General features: G+C 33.3%; 2 protein-coding genes across 3 annotated transcripts in view; one reads left to right on the forward strand and one right to left on the reverse strand.

Moving 5' to 3' along the window:
• Positions 1-5,578, forward strand: part of LOC131040185 (MADS-box transcription factor 23-like) — a 75,468-nt gene extending 69,890 nt beyond the window's left edge. The window contains exons 3-9 of one of the 2 annotated variants that reach the window (XM_057973045.1): positions 3,281-3,365; positions 3,469-3,530; positions 3,675-3,774; positions 4,686-4,727; positions 4,838-4,879; positions 4,995-5,143; positions 5,229-5,574. In XM_057973045.1, the coding sequence (XP_057829028.1) occupies positions 3,281-3,365; positions 3,469-3,530; positions 3,675-3,774; positions 4,686-4,727; positions 4,838-4,879; positions 4,995-5,143; positions 5,229-5,232 (484 nt within the window). In that variant the 3' untranslated portion in view covers positions 5,233-5,574. Of the gene's footprint in view, positions 1-3,280; positions 3,366-3,468; positions 3,531-3,674; positions 3,775-4,685; positions 4,728-4,837; positions 4,880-4,994; positions 5,144-5,228 lie in introns of both variants that reach the window. The other variant, XM_057973055.1, reaches the window with a different exon arrangement.
• A 4,322-nt stretch (positions 5,579-9,900) lies between these two features.
• LOC131875706 (uncharacterized) lies at positions 9,901-10,920 on the reverse strand. Its single transcript, XM_059220328.1, has 2 exons — positions 10,199-10,920; positions 9,901-10,108 (listed from the first exon to the last, which is right to left on the reverse strand). Exons 1-2 carry the CDS (start codon positions 10,918-10,920, stop codon positions 9,901-9,903), a joined length of 930 nt encoding a protein of 309 aa, XP_059076311.1.
• Between the last annotated feature and the right edge of the window lie 8,187 nt (positions 10,921-19,107).

Raw genomic sequence — 19,107 nt, forward strand, 5'->3', positions numbered from 1 at the left:
TCAAGTCGACTTGACTCTACACAATTAACTTATTTAAGTGATTGTTATGTTACAACCAAATGGGTTATTTTATGGTATGGTCACTTTGATAAAAAAAACATTAGGTACCTTGAACATTATTTTGTAGAGTAAGTAGAAGTTAAAATTATTATATATGTATTAGAAAAGCATATTGATACAATGAAAATAAAGGTATATAATTATATTTGCAAGAAGTCTAGGCGTAGTGTTAGACTAATAGTCATAATAAAGTAGAGATGTTAGATTTGGAAATCTTAGGGTTTCGGTGTAACAACAAATTTGCATATGGTATTAGAGCCTCAATCTAGATCTGATTTTACTGTCATGTTGTAGAGGGTGTAAGATTAAATGCCACACCTATACAAATTGATTGCATACATTTACTAATGGTTTTGTGATGTGGTGGATGGAACAAAAACATGCCAAAAATTAACAAATTCAATCATATAGAAAGGCACAAAAATTAACTAGATTCATACACAAATTATGTTGTGTTGCTGCAGATAAACAATTTCATTGCTTATACAAATTTATTTTACATCTACCTCTTTTATAGAGGAGTTTAGAAACATGTAGAAAATTCTAGAAACATTCTGGAAACATCTTAGGCCTTTCTAGATAGAGGCCAACATACCCAAAATAACAAGTATTTAGTTTCCATTTTTATTTAGCTTCTATTTAGAAATATATCAATTTCAATTTTTCATTTTTCATTTAATTAATTAGATTTCATAGGTGGGAGAAATTATATATCCCAACACCCCCAGTTAATTTTGGTAACCAATGATGCAGCATTCAAATTCTTTTGCTCTTAAATGTTGTCCAAAACCATGTCTTCAGACTTCAAATATTTTCTTTACTTGATAACTTCAAACAATCTTGATGATGTCTTTCTCTTGTCTTTTTCCATTTGCTATGCCAGTTCTTCAAAACTTCAATCTGCAACTTCCTTGAAACTTTCCATCTATAGGCATCTTGCTAAATACTTTCCTTTGACTTGAAACATTTGTTATGCCTTTTGAAAACCTTACTTGATTACAATTCACTTTTACATGCGAACTTTAACAATTGAACAAATTTTTAACTATACCTATAATTTTCTGCCAATTAGATCCATAACTCCGTCCACAATCCATTTTTATTAATTCATTCTTCGACTCTTTGTTCCAACATGTCTTTTTGAAATGATTTCTCAAACCACAAATATTGCAAGGATGTAATTCCGAACACTTTACCTTTGTGTGTCCTTCCCTACGACAATGAGTACTTTCAATACATTGTTTTCCTTGAGCCAATTTACTTGAATATGTAACACTTGTATTCATTTTCCCTTTAATTATGATATATCCTAGGCCTTCATATTTTGACCTCATTGTTCGTTCAATTGTATCCTTCATTCCATCTTCATTCTTTCCCAATCATTTACCTCTATAACCCATTTTTTTCATGATTTTTAAACCAACATTCTTTCATTGTCATTGAATCTAACAACATTATCATTTCCTTTTTGACAATTTTTATCACAAACTCCTTCAGTAAAGTTACACTTATCAAATGACAAACACAAATCTTCAGTGCCACACAAAACATCACATACTGATGCCTTAGAATTCAAACATTCATTCTCATTTTTCAGTGTTTTGATTTCCTTCAATTGTAAATTATTTTGTTCTTCTAATTTCTTAAGATTTTCTTCCAAATCTTCATTCTTTTTCTTAACTCATCAAACAACTTTAACTTTTTTTTTAACTCTTTAACACTATTTTCTACTATAATTTTAAACCGTTCTTTCTTTAAATGCATTAATTCTTCTTCTAAGATATTTTTCTCTTTCATTATCTTTTTACCAACTTTTCCCATTGAATTAAACAATTTCAACTCACCTTACTTAATAATGATTTATTCTTCTTCCAAAAATTTCATGTGCCTTGAATCTTTTTAGGTTTCTAGCTCCCCCTTAATAGCTACAATGAAACGCTTGCTTGATCTCCTTTAAAACAAAAATCCGATTTAGAAATAATGTGGCACAGCAGCAATTCTCAACACAGCGAACGTCCTTGGCTATCCTCGGTCAAACAAGACTTGCTTCGTTGGCATACAACAATTGTCCTCATACGGGCTGCACAAAATGCCTCTGCAATATCCTTCTAGCAAATCATTGCAATACAATCTTCCTATCAATTTCCTTTGGACTCCAATATACTGTGATCTGCATTTAACCTTTCGACTCTACGGTGATCTTTGACTGGCTGCGTCACAACTTCTTCTAGTCAGCCTTCTATTGATCTTTCAACTTGGCTCTAATATGAGCTTCAAAGCTGAGCTCTGATACCACTTTGATGGGGTGGATGGAGCTAAAACACACCAAAAATTAATAAATCCAATCGTATAGAAAGACACAATAATTAACCATATTCATACACACAAATTATGTTGTGCTATTGCACATAAACAATTTGATTTCTTAAACAAAATTGTTTGCATATGCCTCTTTTATAGAGGAGTTTAGAAACATGTAGAAAATTCTAGAAACATTTTGGAAATATCTTAGGCCTTTCTAGTAAGAGGCTAACATGCCTAAAATAACAAGTATCTAATGTTTTTTTTCTGTTAATCTTATATCTTAATGAGTCTACAACATTTCATTCTTATCTAATTTCTATTTAGAAATCTATCAATTTCAAATTTGTTTTTTTCATTTAATTAATTGCATTTCATAAATGAAAGAAATTACATATCCCAACATTCTGACAAAAAATAAAAATATTGAATATTAAAGTTTACTACCACCTAAAATTATAACAAAACACTATGCATTAAATCAAGATTTAGATATAGCTCAAAATATGTAATTCTCATCAACTTTAGACATGAAGCAACATGCTTTAAATCAAGACATAGATATAGTTTAAAATATGTAATTTTCATCAACTTTAATCATCATGTGTAAAATTTTAAGATAAAATTTGCATTCATCCATAGCTAATCAATTCTAAATGTGTTTAAAGTTTGCGCATTGGAACGTTTCGCTTGATTAGAGATCAAAGAGGAAATGCATTAATCGATAAAAATAAATGCAGCTGTATTGTCTCGTTTGAAAACTCAAATAATGAAACAAAGTGAAAATTACCTTCAAGGTCTTGTATTAAAAATTAAGGTTACGTTAAATACCTTGCATATCTGTGGCTTTGTTTAAAGAGATTCTATGTCAATATTTTCAGGCATCTGATTATATTATTATTGTTCTCTATGGTGAAAGTATTGGAAAAACATTTCAGAAGTACAAGGAAGCCAATGCTCACAGAATGGAGCGTGTTGAGACTCATAAAAACAGTGACATTCAGGTAAATTCTTGAACCATATCAACGAATAAGAAATGTATTTGCTTGTCAATATTTGTCAGGAATTGCATGGCTTTAACTATGTTCAATCAATATCAACTTGAAGTATTGGCAACACGAGGCAAGAAAGCTCAGGCAGGAAACTGAGAGTCTTGGAAATACCATCAGGTACTTGCGCGTTTTGACTTATAATTCACTTTTCATTGCTACAGCCTTTATAAATTATTATTAGAACCGTGCTCATCAATATGTACAGTTTATCTTATGAAATTGAGATAGAAGCTATTGCTTGAATATGGAGTTTACTCACAGGCAACTAATGGGAGAATCCCTTACATCCTTAAGCATTTGGGATCTTCAGCAGCTTGAAAAGTTACTGGAAAAGAGCCTTGCTTGTGTAAGATCAAAGAAGGTAGGCAGAGTGAAAGAGAATGTTTGGTTTGGATTCTCTTCTACTCATTAACTTAATATATATAAGCAATTGGTTCAAGAAGTTCAGCCAGCAGAAATTTCAAAAAGGATCACCTAGGGTTTTGACGTTGCCTTCTCATTTTCTACTTTAGATATTTTAATATTTAAAATAAAAATCTTGTACCTTATATATATATATAAATGAAAATTAAATTATCAATCAATTTTAAATTTTAAATGTTTTGTGATTTTGTTTAAATCAAAACAGAATTATTTTAATTGTTGGACAAATTTATTGCTGTAGTTTGTATATATAGGATGCCAATATTCTAAAACATTATAAATGTTTTAAACTCTTTTGTTTAAATAAATAGTATTAGTTTCAATTCTTTCGATGATATTTATAGTGATATAGAAATTAATTTGAAACCTTGTGAGAGCCTAATTTTCAATTACAATTGCAATGGTACATATGCATGAGATGGACATTTAAAAATTATTTAAATATTTCTAGCTTGTTGAGTAGTTATGTCTTAAAGCTATGAGATTTCCACAATCTATGTTATATTCTTATGAATTTTTCTGGATTCCATTGCGTGTATTTTTTTCCATCAACGTTTCCAATCACACTTCGTGATTCATCATCAGGATGAAAATAATTCCAAAGACATGAAAGCATTTCGAATCACACTCGGTGATTCATCATCAGGATGAAAAGAATTCCAAAGACATGAAATAGCATTTCGAACTTGTCTTTGGAATTCTTAAAAAATACACACAATTGAATCCAGAAAAATTCATAAGAATAGTTATGCCTTGTTCAAGTTACATAGGTCTCAGCTTCTATGTTCTCCTTTTGCTTTACCCACATCATCAGTAATAGATAAAGCTAATTTATTTTCTTTCAAACAGGACGAAAGGCTAAGTGACGAGATTGCCAACCTGAAAAGAAGGGTATGGGGTCTTTGCAAACATACAATTTACATTCATTCATTGAAAGGGCAATCCTTTCACTCATGTAAATAAAATTTATCAATTTTTTGAGTATATTATTATGGGTGCAGGATCTCTTCTTACAATCACAAAATCAGATTCTCATGAATGCGGTAATACATTCTTGCGTTCATTAAGGGATTCCAATTTAAATTCTGTATTCACACAATTCTTTTCACTTAAAGAATCTAGATATTGGATTTCTTTGTTATTGGTTTTCTTTGTCAGATAGAGCGAAGCGAAGAAAGCACAAGTAGAGTAGAGCTGGATAGTTTAGCTCAAGGTGTTGTAAAGAATCTGCTAGATATTAATTCAGGAGAATCTCAGCAGTACTCCAGTGGCAATAATCTAGTTATTGAAACTGCTCTTCAACTTGGGTAAGAATGCATTCTTTCATTTTGTCCATAAAAATATGGATACTGTTATAAGGCCGGTTTTGAAATTCATTTGTCCAAACTGCAGATAAACTTTTAGCTGGCAATTCAGATTTTTCAACCTGCAAAGCTTCTTCAGAAAATCATATTTACACGTATGAGTTGCAGATATATTAAATAATCTATGTGCTCAAATTATAATTGAACTCTGACTATGCCGTTCACTCTAACAAACTTATTAATTTGTTTATTATTTTGAGAAGAATGATGGCGCACTTCATAGTTACAAACAACTTGCTCAAGCCTAAGAAAAACAAAACTTAAATTTTATTTATCTTAATAAGAATTTGAGCACCATGATGCCAACTTTAGTGTACATTATTATATGCCTGCACGCACTGCAGAATACATGGTGTGTGTAAGAAATCTCTCTTAGAAAAATTGTTTTGTTTAAATCAGGAGAGTGTTTACTGTTATTTTTTTATAATTTGGGAAAAGTCCAAGTAAGTTTTATAACCTTTTAAAAGTTCGAAATTAATTAGACATCAAAGTTTCAAAACATAACACTAAACCAAAGTAGTCCGGCAAGATCTGGATTTCTGACGGTATCCGTGCTTATCATATGGAACATCCGTGATGGATTTAACTACCTCTCAATTTGTGTTTAGCTTTTACTTGTAAATTGTCGAAAAGATTGAACAATTTTTTAGTATTTTATTTTTAGTTATATTTATTTAAATGTTTTTAATAATCTGTTTCATACATGGGCAACCATTATCTAAACTATAGCTACACAAACAACTCCTTTCTATCGGAATTAGAACTGCATTCTTTGCACCTTTCTTTTAGTACTCTTGGAATGTTTTATTTGCACAACGTATTTTATCGACTCCTCGTATTAGTTTACATGGAAACAACCACAAAAATAGTAGAATAAAAAATTAGATAGGTTGCAGTCGATTTTATGTAATGAAGTTGTCTAATTACTTTGATATTTCTTATTGCAATAATGGTAATAACGATTTTCTATCCTCTTTCGGGTTATAGAGGAAAGTAAAAAATAGAGTTTTGATTTAAATTTATCTAACTAAAGAGTAATAATTTCAGTTTTCAGTGAAGTTGAAATTCTGTTAATTTATTTGTTCTATCTGTTAATTTATTTGTTCTATCTGATTCTTTCCTTATGTTTCTTTATAAGAGTTAGAATTATATTTCGAAGTTCTAATTTTTTTAAGAAAAAATAATGTTATATTTGTTTCAGATTAAGAATCATGCTTATACAAGGTTGCAGATAGAAGTAATATTCAAACAATTTGATCATAAATTCACGTTTCAATGACATGTTCATAATCAATTCAAATGGGAAATAATAGAAAGAATCGCTGGATAATTTAGCAGCTCGTGATGAGATCATAGTGAATAATCGATCAGATGATGATAATAAACCTTCATCCATATCAACTATCTGCACTACTTATAAGTTTCTAGTTCTAGCTTCTTATCTTTGCAATGAAAAACCCTCCTTTTCTTTCCCTATGCCTGTGGATTTAACTTCTATGTGATCAAATTGCAATGAATTCAATTTTTTCTTGCAGCTACTTCAAATCTTGCTTAACTAATAAGGGATTCTTCTCTTAGAAAAACTAATAATTTTTTTGAATATGCTTTCGTCTAGTCAAAATGAATTTCCATATTCTATAAAATAAATCACAATGCCCATGATAAGCTGTATTGAATATTTATCAGCTGGTCAATGCAAAAAATGGTACACACAACACAGAATAATCTCCTTTTGGGTTTTGTTTTAGAAGATATGGCTTACTATAGCAAGGCATTACTTGTTGAGAAATAATAGAATGTTTAATTTATATTTTATCTCATTCCACTCGCTTAGTTGATTGCATAAGGTGGTGGCCCCAGTATGCAATTGTAAGGCTGCATTTTCAATTATGTTGGAAGGAATATTTATTCAATATAGCACTTCTTTATTCAAAATTACTAGCCAAATTTGGTATTGATATTTAAGTTTGATATCACTTTACGGTTTTGGGTTCTTTCCATGATTTGGAAATGAGAGTCATAACATTCTTTTGTGAGCATATTGTGTGGTGAAACATTATAACATTAGATTGATTAAATATAAAGCATACGTTTTAAGGTAAGGTTAGTTTCACAAACAAATCGGCTTTCATAATTAAATCAAGTTATAATAAACTAAGATAATATAAACAACTTGTAATGGTATGTGTATGTGTTCTTATATCTATATACATGTTCATACATGTTCATATATATGTTTATACATGTTCATATGAACATGTATGTAGTCATGCATACATATATACATTATGTGTTTATAAATAGCTAGAGAAAAAGAGAACATTATTCACTTGTATGAGTAGGTGTATCTATGGTTGTAACAATATACATGTTCATAAGTATTTATTGTATATATATCAATAGGGTCACACACACACACACACACATTGATCACAAGCTTGTATACAAGGATGCAATTATTATTCATTGATATCAAGTATTCATTTCTCAAGCATGTACATATGACACGTGTAATCAAATAAAAATATCCTTATCAAAGAGAGTCGAGATATTCCTCTCATCGTGGTACACAAGTTTAATCTCATTCTTGTATTAATTTACTCCATAATGATAATGATTCTATGAAAACATAATCAATCAATCAATTAAAATAAATCTATCATATCATTCAAATGAAATTACTACAAGACTACATAGTGTCTATGATAGGTTTCCATCATATATATTCCTTACCAAATGGCTAGACTCCTCTCATCAACCATGTTCCATCATCAACGAAACCTTCACCTATTCAAACTCATTTACATGTCAATAGTTTAGTCTTCAAAATCATAATTGACACATATATACATGGTAAGGAAAATATACACTATCACAAGTAGATCATCATTTTCTCATTTGTAATATAAATACATTATTATTTAAACATTTTTAATTATTATTATTTTTTATTTTTTTTAATGGTAAGTGCTAACAAGTATGGGGATAGCGCCCTATATTAATTTCTAATGCTTAATTACAATATGAAGTTTCCTAGTTGTTCACTGTAAGTATTACAAAATATGGTGACAATAGGATTCAGATACATACTTAGGATTCAGATACATACAATAGGATTCAGATACATACTTAGGTTGGATTCAGATAAATACCGTGAGTATTAAAAAATATAGTGACAATAGGATTCAGTTTCCAGTCGAGAGGGTCTTCACAGTTAACACATGAAACACTTCCGAAGTAAGCCATGGTATTTGCTTTGCTAAACAGCGCTGAGGCAATGTCGATTTATATAATAAAGTTTTGCATCTCTAAAAGTTTCCCCTCCTCAACACGGCTCAATGTGGATATCTTGGTCTTCCATGGAACACAACATCAGTTAGATGTCACTCACATTAACCCGATGAGGCCCAGGAGTGTTGCGAGACAGGGTACCGTTGGTTTAGATTTGTGCCAACTGTTCTACTGCCTTCATTATGGGATATATCCAGTGCGATTTGATCTCTGACATTGGTAGGCATGTTTGTGTCATCAAATATAACATCCACCCTTTGTGTTTCTATGCCTTCATTTGCAAGGATATCCGCAGAACGATTTCCTTCCCTATATGTATGTACAATTTCATAGCAATTGATCTGACTTAATAGTTGTTTGATGCATGGCCTCCACTTGTTTAGGTTCCTGGATTGGAAGTGAGAGAAGGCAATACCATTAAGTATAATCTACGAGTCCCCTTCGATGATAAATTTTGTTAGTCCTTTTGCCACACATAACATCAGCCCTGCAATGAGAGCACATATTTTCGCTTCGTTGTTTGTGGCCCAGCCTAATGAACCATATGTTCAAGAAATTACATTTCTATCCCAATTCCAGATTAATGCTCCATAGCCTGATATGCCTAGGTTACCCCTGCTTGCACCATCAAAGTTTAGTTTGGTCTAATCTGGATGTGGTGCCTTCCATTTGATGTGTTTCCTTTCGATCTTACTCTTATGGGTCACTACCCTTGTGATGTCACTCTTTAGTAGCCATTTTTTCTCCATGGATTTATCCCAACTATTGAAACTTCTTATGTTCTTCCTAGGCTTGCCATTAATTACTTCCTCAATTGCACTCTTGATGTTCCCAATAAGTATTTCTTGTGTAGCGAATTTTTCCTTGAAGATCCGGCGATTTCGTTCCTTCCATATATGCCACACTATCAATGACAGTCCATTTCTCCATATGTCATTCCATTTTGATGCGTATTGGGTGGGCCATGCAATGAGGAAATCCTTGAGTAACTCATTTCTTGCCGTCGAAAAGTTGACCATATCCAAAAACCAGTTCCAACATGCAATCGCAATCAGACATTCAAAAATTAGGTGATTGGAGGTTTCTTCTGACATTCTGCACATTATGCACATATTTGGACTAGGTATACCTATGAGTTTTAGTCACTCATATGTTAAAATTCTATTATGGAGTGCTATCCATAGGAATCCACCAGCTTTGGGAAGTATCCTTTTATTCCAGCATATATTGTGGGGCCAAGAGTCCTTTGAGCCCCTGTCTCTAATTGCCTCATATCCCAACTTAACACTATATTCTCCAAACTTAGAGCAGCACCAAAATATACTATCTACGGTTTGAGATATAGGGATTCTCCTCTTTTCTAGGATGTGATTGATTTCATCACACATTTGTGGATTGCCTGAGTTTATTCATTTCCAACAGCACGTAACTCCATTACTCGGATTGCAATCGAAATAGTCGCTCACAAAGGAGCCAATTTGTTCTTCCACTGATTGAATCCATGCCTTGTCCAAAATTAGATCACTCAAAGCAGGTTGCCCTTCCCAGGAATCATGCCAGAATTTGGCCGATTGTTCATTCCCAATGTGCCAAGATAAATGGTCAGTTATTATTGATCTGCATTCCCATAAGAAATTCCATTCAGCAGAGCCTCACTTAGTATTGGGAATCGTAAGAATACACTGAGGTGAATTGGAGTCCATGTACTTTTTCTTGAAAATTTTAAACCAAAGTTTCCTGGGTTCCCGATACATTTTCCATGTGAGTTTTGCACCAAGGGCCATATTTTGTAGATCCATTTTCCTGAGTCTAGCCCCACCCTCCTCTTTTTCAAGACACATGGTATCCCAACTGATAAGAGGTATTCGTTTAACATCCTTGGCACCCTCCCATATGAATTTTCTTAATAGGCTGTCAAGGTTCCTTCTTATGGAGGAAGGCATTCTGAAGCAGGACATGTTGTAAATCGAAATTGCAGAGAGTACAGATTGGACCATTGTTATTTTCCCTGCCTGGGAGAGCCACTGATTTTTCCAAGAAGCAGATTTAGCCTCACAAGCGATGTTGACGTCTTTCCATATATTCGTTTGTCTACGTCCTTTGTCTATCTTAATGCCTAAATATTTCATTGGTAGTTTCGTGATTTTTATCCCCATTAGCTTTGCAATTCGCAGTTGGTTTTGTTTGCTTGGGTTAAAGAAAAACAATTGGGACTTTTCTTTGTTCATTACCTGGCTCGAGCATTCTAAGTAAGTGTCAAGCATTCTTATGATGCATTTTGCCTCTTCAATCGATGCTTCCCCAAATACCATTGTATCATTGGAAAATTGAGAGGGAGTGCATGCATCTAGATCATCATGGATTTTTAACCCTTTCCATTCTCCTGCCAGCTGTTTCTTCAGTATAATTTTCCCCAATACTTCTACCATTAACACAAAAATAGATGGGGAGATGGGGTCGCCCTGATGCAACCCATTCGTAGCAGGGAAAACATTTTTAATTATTTAATATTAATCAAAGTAACTAATTAATATCCAAATCAAGTTAATTTAATTATTTTAATTAGACCAAAAGATGAGACATCATATCCTTCCCCACGAGGAAGAGGCTTCATTCCTATGTCTTATTACACACACACACACACAATGGTGGAAAGAACATCACACTACCACACTAATCATCACAATGAAAAATTAAAACATCGCACCATTACAAACATAGAATCATAAAATCAGTTCTTCAAATGAGGAAAATATATATCTATCTCCTTCATGTGCTCCCATGTGGCACTATCCTCTAAATAGTGGTCACATTAGACCTTATATTTCTCAACATCTCTATTACAAGACTTGACACTATGTCAATCAATCACACAGATGGAATCCATTAGCATCACTCCTAGATCATAAACCCATTAATAATTCCAATTAAGTATATGTGATCTATCAAGATCATATGGCTTAAGTAATGATACATGAAATTTTCTATGAATCTAGGCAAGAGTGAGAGGTAAGGAAAGATTGTATGCAAGTAGATTGATTACTTAAAAAACATCCAATAGACCCACATATCTAGAAGCAAGTATGGACGCCTTGCCAAAAATTATGGAACTCTTGTGTGACTTGAGTCTCAAAATGACATTATCTTGTACTAAAAATTATATAAAGGCTTTATTCTTATTTGCATAGCTCTTTTGTCTATCAACTACATACTTCAATCTTTCCTTGACAACTCTCATTTAGTCATCCATCTCTTTAAGCATATCAAGACCTATGACAATCTTGTCCTCTACTTTATTCAAACTAATGTGTGTACAAAAACTACATCTATAAAGACCCTTGAAAGGTGCCACTCTCAAGGATGGATGATTGGAATTATTATAGGAATAGTGCCCCAATGGAAGATAATCTTCCCTCACATACTATTGGTCCATACAATACACCCTCAAGAGGTCGTTAACTACTTAGTTCACCCTCTATGTCTATCCATCTATGTTAGGGTGATATGATAGACTAAAATTAAATCTCATGCCCAAAGCTCCATTCAACATTGTCCAAAACCTTGGTGTCGAGTGGTATCCTAATTTTTTATGATCCTTTTAGGAACCATACGAAGACCAAAAATATCCTAGACAAAATGTTTATCTATAGCCAAAGATCCATCCTAAAGGTTTCTTGGAATGAATTGCACCACCTTGTTTAACGTTACAACTACCACTAATATGGTGTCAATGTGTATTTATGGATATTAACAACCCCTAAATAAAATCTATTCTAATCACCTAGCGCTTATACTTAGGTATGTCATTCTAGTATAAGAGTTTTCTTGATGTACATGCTCAACTTTGACTCATTGGAACCCCAAGAATCGAGAGACATAATCAGTCCCATATCTCTTAAGTCTTGGTCAAAATTATAAGGATTTCAATTTTTCTACCATCTAAGTTACACCATGGTATCCTCAATATATTAAATTGTGGCTCTCTTCTAAGATCAATTTTCTCAAATACAGCATGTCTAGACTATATATTTTTTCTTAATATCTCAATATTTCATCTACCTCGAATGAATATGCATCCATCTTCAATCAATCAAATCCTGTTCTAATTCTTGTATCACTTTAAAATAGGGCCCATCAGCAAAAATATTTTGTACCACTTCTTGTCTCTAATTTGACGTGGTAATCATCATGGCTATGAGGTGGCTTCTCCTACTAAGGGCATTAGCTACCTTATCTTCCTTCCCTTTAATGTATGTAATAAAATTGAAAGTCGTATTCAGTAAGAAACTCTAGCCACCAACTCTATTGGGAATTTAGATTAGATTGGGTAAGGATATACATAAGTCTAGGGTAATCTATTTTCAACTCAAAATATTTATCCAAAAGGCAATGCCTCCATATTTTAAGTGCATGTACTATGGCTACTAGTTCAAGGTCATGTGGTGCATAATTCCATTCATATTGCTTTAACTTTCTATACTCATAGGTAACCACATGTCCTTCTTGCATAAGAACTCCTCCTACACCTTCTCATGATAGATCAATTATCACTGTAGAATTTCTATCGGGATGTGGTATAGTTAAAATGGGTTCCATAGTGAGCATCTCCTTCAAGAGCTAGAAATATTGCTTGCATTTATTAGTGCACTCAAAACTTATTCCTTTCCTCTAAAGTGAGGTGACCAACATGGAGGTCTTAGAAAATAATATCACAAAGTTCTGTTAATCACCTAAAAGCCCCATAAAACTACAAAATTCACTCACATTCTATAGTGTCAACCATTCCACTATATCCTTCATATATTCTAGATCAACCATAATTATATTTTTAGAATTAACATGAACAATATGTGTACCTTCATCTAGTAAAATGTATATTTGGATAACTTACTGAAGGTTTAGGCTCCCTTAGGCACTGTATGCAACACCCCACCAAGGAAACCTAGAGGATAAGAGGAAAATATACAAGAAATGCATAGGAAATATTTTCATTTAGAAGTAATAAAGTGTCATCATGCATTTCATATACAAGTATGACACTCAATTTCAAGATAGGTCAACTATAAAAGTTTATTACAAGTGTGATTATCATTGCACCAAAAGATCGACTTGTTAATTCTCAATACAACCACTACACTTATATAATCCACAAGTGGCAGTTAAGCTATGTCACAAACCTGAGCGTTGTGTTGTATAGTACAAGGAGACCAAGGGCGCACACCTTGCAACAATCCCCCTCAGTTTAAGCGAGGGGTATGAACCTATGACCAAGCTTTGATACCACTTGTTATACGTGCAGTTGACATTGCACCAAATGATTGACTTGTTAATGCCTAATACAACCACTACACTTATAGAATACACACAAGGTGGTTAAGCCATGCCACAAACCTAAGTGTTGTACTACACAACACAAGGAGACCAAGGGCACACACCTTGCAACAATATTAACCAAACATGCACATGTAGAAATATAATATCTTGGAACTCAATGCAAGATAACTAAAGTCACTTCTAAGGGTTTCCTATTGTTGATAGCTTAGTAACACATCCAAGACTAGGTAAATATATCATGACCCACTAGGAGATGACTAAATCAACCTTTGGCACTACACTACCAGCATCTACATTTATTTTAAACACCAATATAAATGTTCCTATGATAACATCATGATATATTAAGAATCGAGAACCATAAGAGATCATAATTTATGCCCAGTCCCAACACCATCACATACAAAGAAATAACCATGTTGAGTGAAAGACCCATCAAAGAACATCTTCCATGATCATTGAGTAAGGTGCATGATTGATTCATCCGGAAATTCTATGTGCAAAGGTTGACTATCTTCAAGTAGAGCATCAACAAGTTGCTCTGCAATGGCCTGTCATTTCATAGCTTTTTGTTCTACATATTAAATATCAAATTCTGTAAGAATCATGACCTATTTAGCCAATATTCCTCTAAGTGTTGCTTTGCTGAGAAGATATTTGAGTAGATCAATCTGAGCCACCAGCTTAATAGAGTGTGCTCACATGTAGTGTCTTAATTTTTGTGATGCAAAGACTAATGCCAAACAATATTTTTCTCTAATAGTATAGTTACTTTCATAAGACACCAATATTTTGCTGATATAATAGATAGCTCTTTTCTTTTTATTCTCATCTTGTTGTGCCAAAAGTGCCCCCACTGATTGTCAGTAGTTGATATGTATAGAATCAATGGTTTACCTTGAATTGGTGGCATCAGTATGGGTGGATTAGAAAGATATTTTTTGATTTATTTTAGATGTTGTTCACATTCCTCATCCCAGTTGTATTAGACTCCTTTCCTTAATACTTTTTTGAAGGGTTGAGCTTTGTCTGCTAGCTGAGATAGAAAGTGTTTTATTGATTGGAGACATCCTTGTAAACTTCTCATTAAACTGATATTCTTGGGTGGAGGAATTTAAATTATGGCTTGGACCTTTTCAGGATCAACCTTAATTCCTTTATTTGAAATTATGTAACCAAGGAATTTCCCTGATGTTACTCTGAATGCACACTTTTTAGGATTTAGCCAGAGTTTGAATCTTTCTATTCTATCCAGTATGAGGCCCAGTTCTTGGATATGTGTGCATCTCTTCATGGTTTTTACTAGGGTGTCATCAACATAATCTTCCATGTTTTTGTGCATCATATCATGGAAGATAGTGGTTACTGCTCTTTGGTAAGTTGCTCCTGCATTCTTTAGTCCAAATGACATGATATTCCAATAGAAGGTTCCCCACGCACATGTGAAGATTGTCTTTTTTCTATCATCTAGAGCTATCTTGATCTGATTATAACCAGAGAATCTATCCATTAGTGAGTACATCTCATATCCAACAGTCATATTCACTATCATATCAATGTTGGGCAATGGAAAATTGCCTTTCGAACATGCTTTGTTGAGATCTCTGAAGTTTGTGTAAACCCTAATAGATTTGTTTGCCTTTGATACAGGTACTATGTTTGATATCCATTCTACATAGTCTATAGCTCTGGCAAATCCATCTTTTAGCAATTTTGTAGCTCAACCTTGACTGGCAGCACCACATAAGGATGTATCTTACAAAGTTTTTGCTTGACTGATTTAACTCTTGGTGTAATAGAGAGATGATGCATGATGAGATCAGCATCTTCTTTTCTGGAAAGAGGTTGTTGAAATATTTTAACTCTTCTACTGATAGTGATTGAGTTAAATGAAGGATATGTGGTGTCTCTTGACTTCCAATATTTACTGGTTGAGTTGGTTCAATCAATATTGAAGACCTTTCTTGGAAGTGACTTGGAAGCATATCAAGTATTTCTGATGATGAAAACTACATACTTTATTTTTACTTTTCTTTGTTCTGACACCACCACAATGTAGTTTTCATCATCAGAAATTTTATTTTGATTTTTTTTATTTTTGCGACTGAGATACTTGATGTCTATCTCAGTCATGTTCTCACTTCACTCACTGGTGGAAGAGTTCATTGGTTCAACTGCATTAAGATAGCAGGCTAATGTGTAGTCATTGGCAAAGGTAGGTATATTCAATGGTTGGTTGTAAAGAGTACAGTCAATTAGTTCAGAATGTAGCAAGGATAAATTTTTAACAAGTCAAGGGAGTTCACGGTATTATCATCATAACTTTGGACCGACAAGTCGAGTTCCAAAAATCTACCTTGTGTAGGTGTCTCAAGATGAGGAAGAGTTACAACATGATTATCAAAGTGCATGTTAATATTTAGTTGACCTAACCCAACAAACCTACTCCTAGAATCATCCCCTACTTCATACTGGACTACATAGTGTGGTGTGACAGTAACAGTGTCAGTAGACATAATATTGACATTCATGATGGAGTATTTATAATATGATGTCGAATAGTTGTTGTCATAAATAGAGTTTCTGTTATAGTTATCAGAGTCATAAGATGAAGTTTTTGACTGTTCTTCAAGTGATTGAGTAAAAGTATGTATAGTATCAATACCTACATCTTTGATGTTGCAAGTTTCTTTTTGATTTGGTTCATTGATCACTTGTATTTGACATACCTATTGACATAACCTTGATGGTTATGTTAGTCCAGGTCTTCTTTTCTATTCAGCTTCCTCTAGACTGATCACTGGTCCTTCTTTTGTAGCTTCTAATTCTTCTTATGTAGTTCCATATCTGATTTGTTCTATCTCTTTAGAGGGAGGATTTGCTTGTGCTCTTCCTTCTTTCAGCTGTTGTTCATAGTCTTCTTGTCTTTTTAATCTAATTTCCTCCATTTCTTCTTGCAACTTTAAGCGGTTTCTCTCTTGTGCTTCATCTATGATATCACTAGATTCTTCGGGAGTTTCTATAGTAGGTGTGTCTGAGAGATTATCTAGACCCCATTCATACTCATTCGAATCAATTTCTAAATCATCTACTTGTTGTCTACCTATACATATGACCAGAATGTTTAGTGGTGCAAACAACTCTTGCATTCCTTTGATTTCTTCCCTCACATCTTATGGTATTTCTACTCCTTCTAGTGTTATTGTTGATACAATTGGAACTTGCATACTAGCTACTTCTTCTTTCTTGATTGCCGATTCTTCTTGTTCATTTTCACACTCTTCCTGAGTTTGTTGAATATTGATTTCTTGTGATGTTGAAGGTAGTATATTTTTCCTCCACTTAGGTTGATGGTGAGAAGTATGTTTCTGATCTGGTGACTTTATTGGATTGTATCCGAGTCCAGCTTTATCATTTGTAGACTTATTTTGTAGTTGAATAGGTTCAACAATACCATCTTGATGCTTGCCTAGAGGACCGGTACTTGAATATCCCATGCGTTGAATCGTCTTATAGCCTCGACCATATTGTGTTGGGGAAATCTTACACTATCGTATTTCTTCATTTGTACTATCTTCTTTGAAAAGCCATTTGAGAACAACATCCTCTTTTATTTCATCTGGAAGGGAAGTAGAGGACTATATAAAGAGACCATCATAAATGACATTTGGAGTTGAAGTTTGTGGCTTCATAACTTGTGATGGTTTTCTCGACTGTCTTGGCGATGGAGGAAGAGACATTAATGAAAGTACAGGTTCTATTTTGTATCCATCCATGCCAATATTTCTGATTTTCAACTTATTTACTAAATCTTTCATCAAATTTTCTGAACTTTCAGCTATAGAGGCCGCTCTATTATGAGGAACAAAAGCATTAGTACTTTGCGTTAATGTATTATAGGTATATTAGCAGGAATACTGACTTCAACTCCATTATAAGGAAATTTCAAGAACTGATGATATGTAGATGGTACTACTTTTGTTTCATGAATCCATGGCTTGCCCAGCAAGATGTTGTATGAAAGAGGAAGGTCAAGTACTTGAAAGATAACATCTCTTTCCATAGGTTCTACCCTAATTGGTAATAGTACCAAACCTTTAGAAGTTCTTTCTTCTTCATCATAAGTTTTGATTGTTATTTTCTTTATTGGATCAATTACATTTTTAGAAAATCCCAACTGTGTTAGTATATTGTAGGTACAAATATTAAATCCAGTGCCTCCATCTATCAAAACATGTTTAACTCAATGTTTATGGATCATAGCTTCTATGTGTAATGGATAGTTATGCGAGTGATTTAGTTAGTTGTCATCTTCTTTAGAGAAAGTGAGGTAATGAGGCAAATTCAGGTGACCCACCATAGATTGAAAGTGATCTATATCTAAATTTTTTGGGACATTAGTAGTGAGAAAATATTTGTCTAGGATCTCTCTATGAGTAGAAGAGATCTTAAGCAGTTCTAAAATGAAGATTTCAGCATTATTTCTTTTCAATTGTTCGATGATGCTATAACCGGGAGACGATGATGAAGCCAACGATTTCGATTTAGTAGTGATTGTCTCTATTTTTACTATTTGAAGAGGTTGGTAGGTTTGATGTTGTTTGAGCAAGAGTTGAGGAACTAGCTCCTTGGAGAGTAACCTTCTTTTGAGTGTGGGTCACATTATTTGCAGTTTGTGCTTGATTTTGTTTATCTTTGATTATGATCACATTGCAATATTCAGGTTGGGAAGATTCAATCATGTTGATCACATTTTCATTGTTAGTGTAGGTGTAATTGATTTTAGCACATTCTTTTGATTTTGAGGAATCACCTTGTTCATAAGTAGGTAAGGTTTCTTTAAAAGCTTTGTGATCATCATTAGTTGTGTGATTTCCAACAACAATTTTGCGAGCGTCGATGAGATCTTGATTCTCATGTTTGAGCTTCATGCAGTTGTTTGTTGTATGACCCTAGTTTTGATGGTATTCACAATATTCGATCTTTGTGCACTATTTAGGTTTATCTTCTGGATCATATGGTCTAGAATTGTCCGGGGATGTTATCAAGTTATTTTCCAATAAATTTTTAAAAGATGATTCATATGGTTCGTCCAGAGGAGCGAAATCGCGTTTAGGCTTTGAAAGCCAAGGTTTCTCTTTAAACTATTCTTTTGATTTTTTTGGAGGATTTTCGGTTGTAGTTTTAGCTGCTTTGAGTGCTTGTGTGCTACTAGTTCGGTTAAATATTATGGATTTTGATTTTTCCTTAATAGTGTCTACCACTTCGTCATTAACAATGTT

Source organism: Cryptomeria japonica, chromosome 5 (genome assembly GCF_030272615.1).
Source record: "Cryptomeria japonica chromosome 5, Sugi_1.0, whole genome shotgun sequence".
In the NCBI taxonomy this organism is placed as follows: domain Eukaryota; kingdom Viridiplantae; phylum Streptophyta; class Pinopsida; order Cupressales; family Cupressaceae; genus Cryptomeria; species Cryptomeria japonica.

Coding starts and splice junctions, on each gene's coding strand:
- LOC131875706 (XM_059220328.1), bottom strand. CDS start 10,920: ATGGTAGAAGTATTGGGGAAAATTATACTGAAGAAACAGCTGGCAGGA. Junction 10,109..10,198: donor TTTAAAATTTTCAAGAAAAA/GTACATGGACTC, acceptor ATGGGAATGCAG/ATCAATAATAACTGACCATT.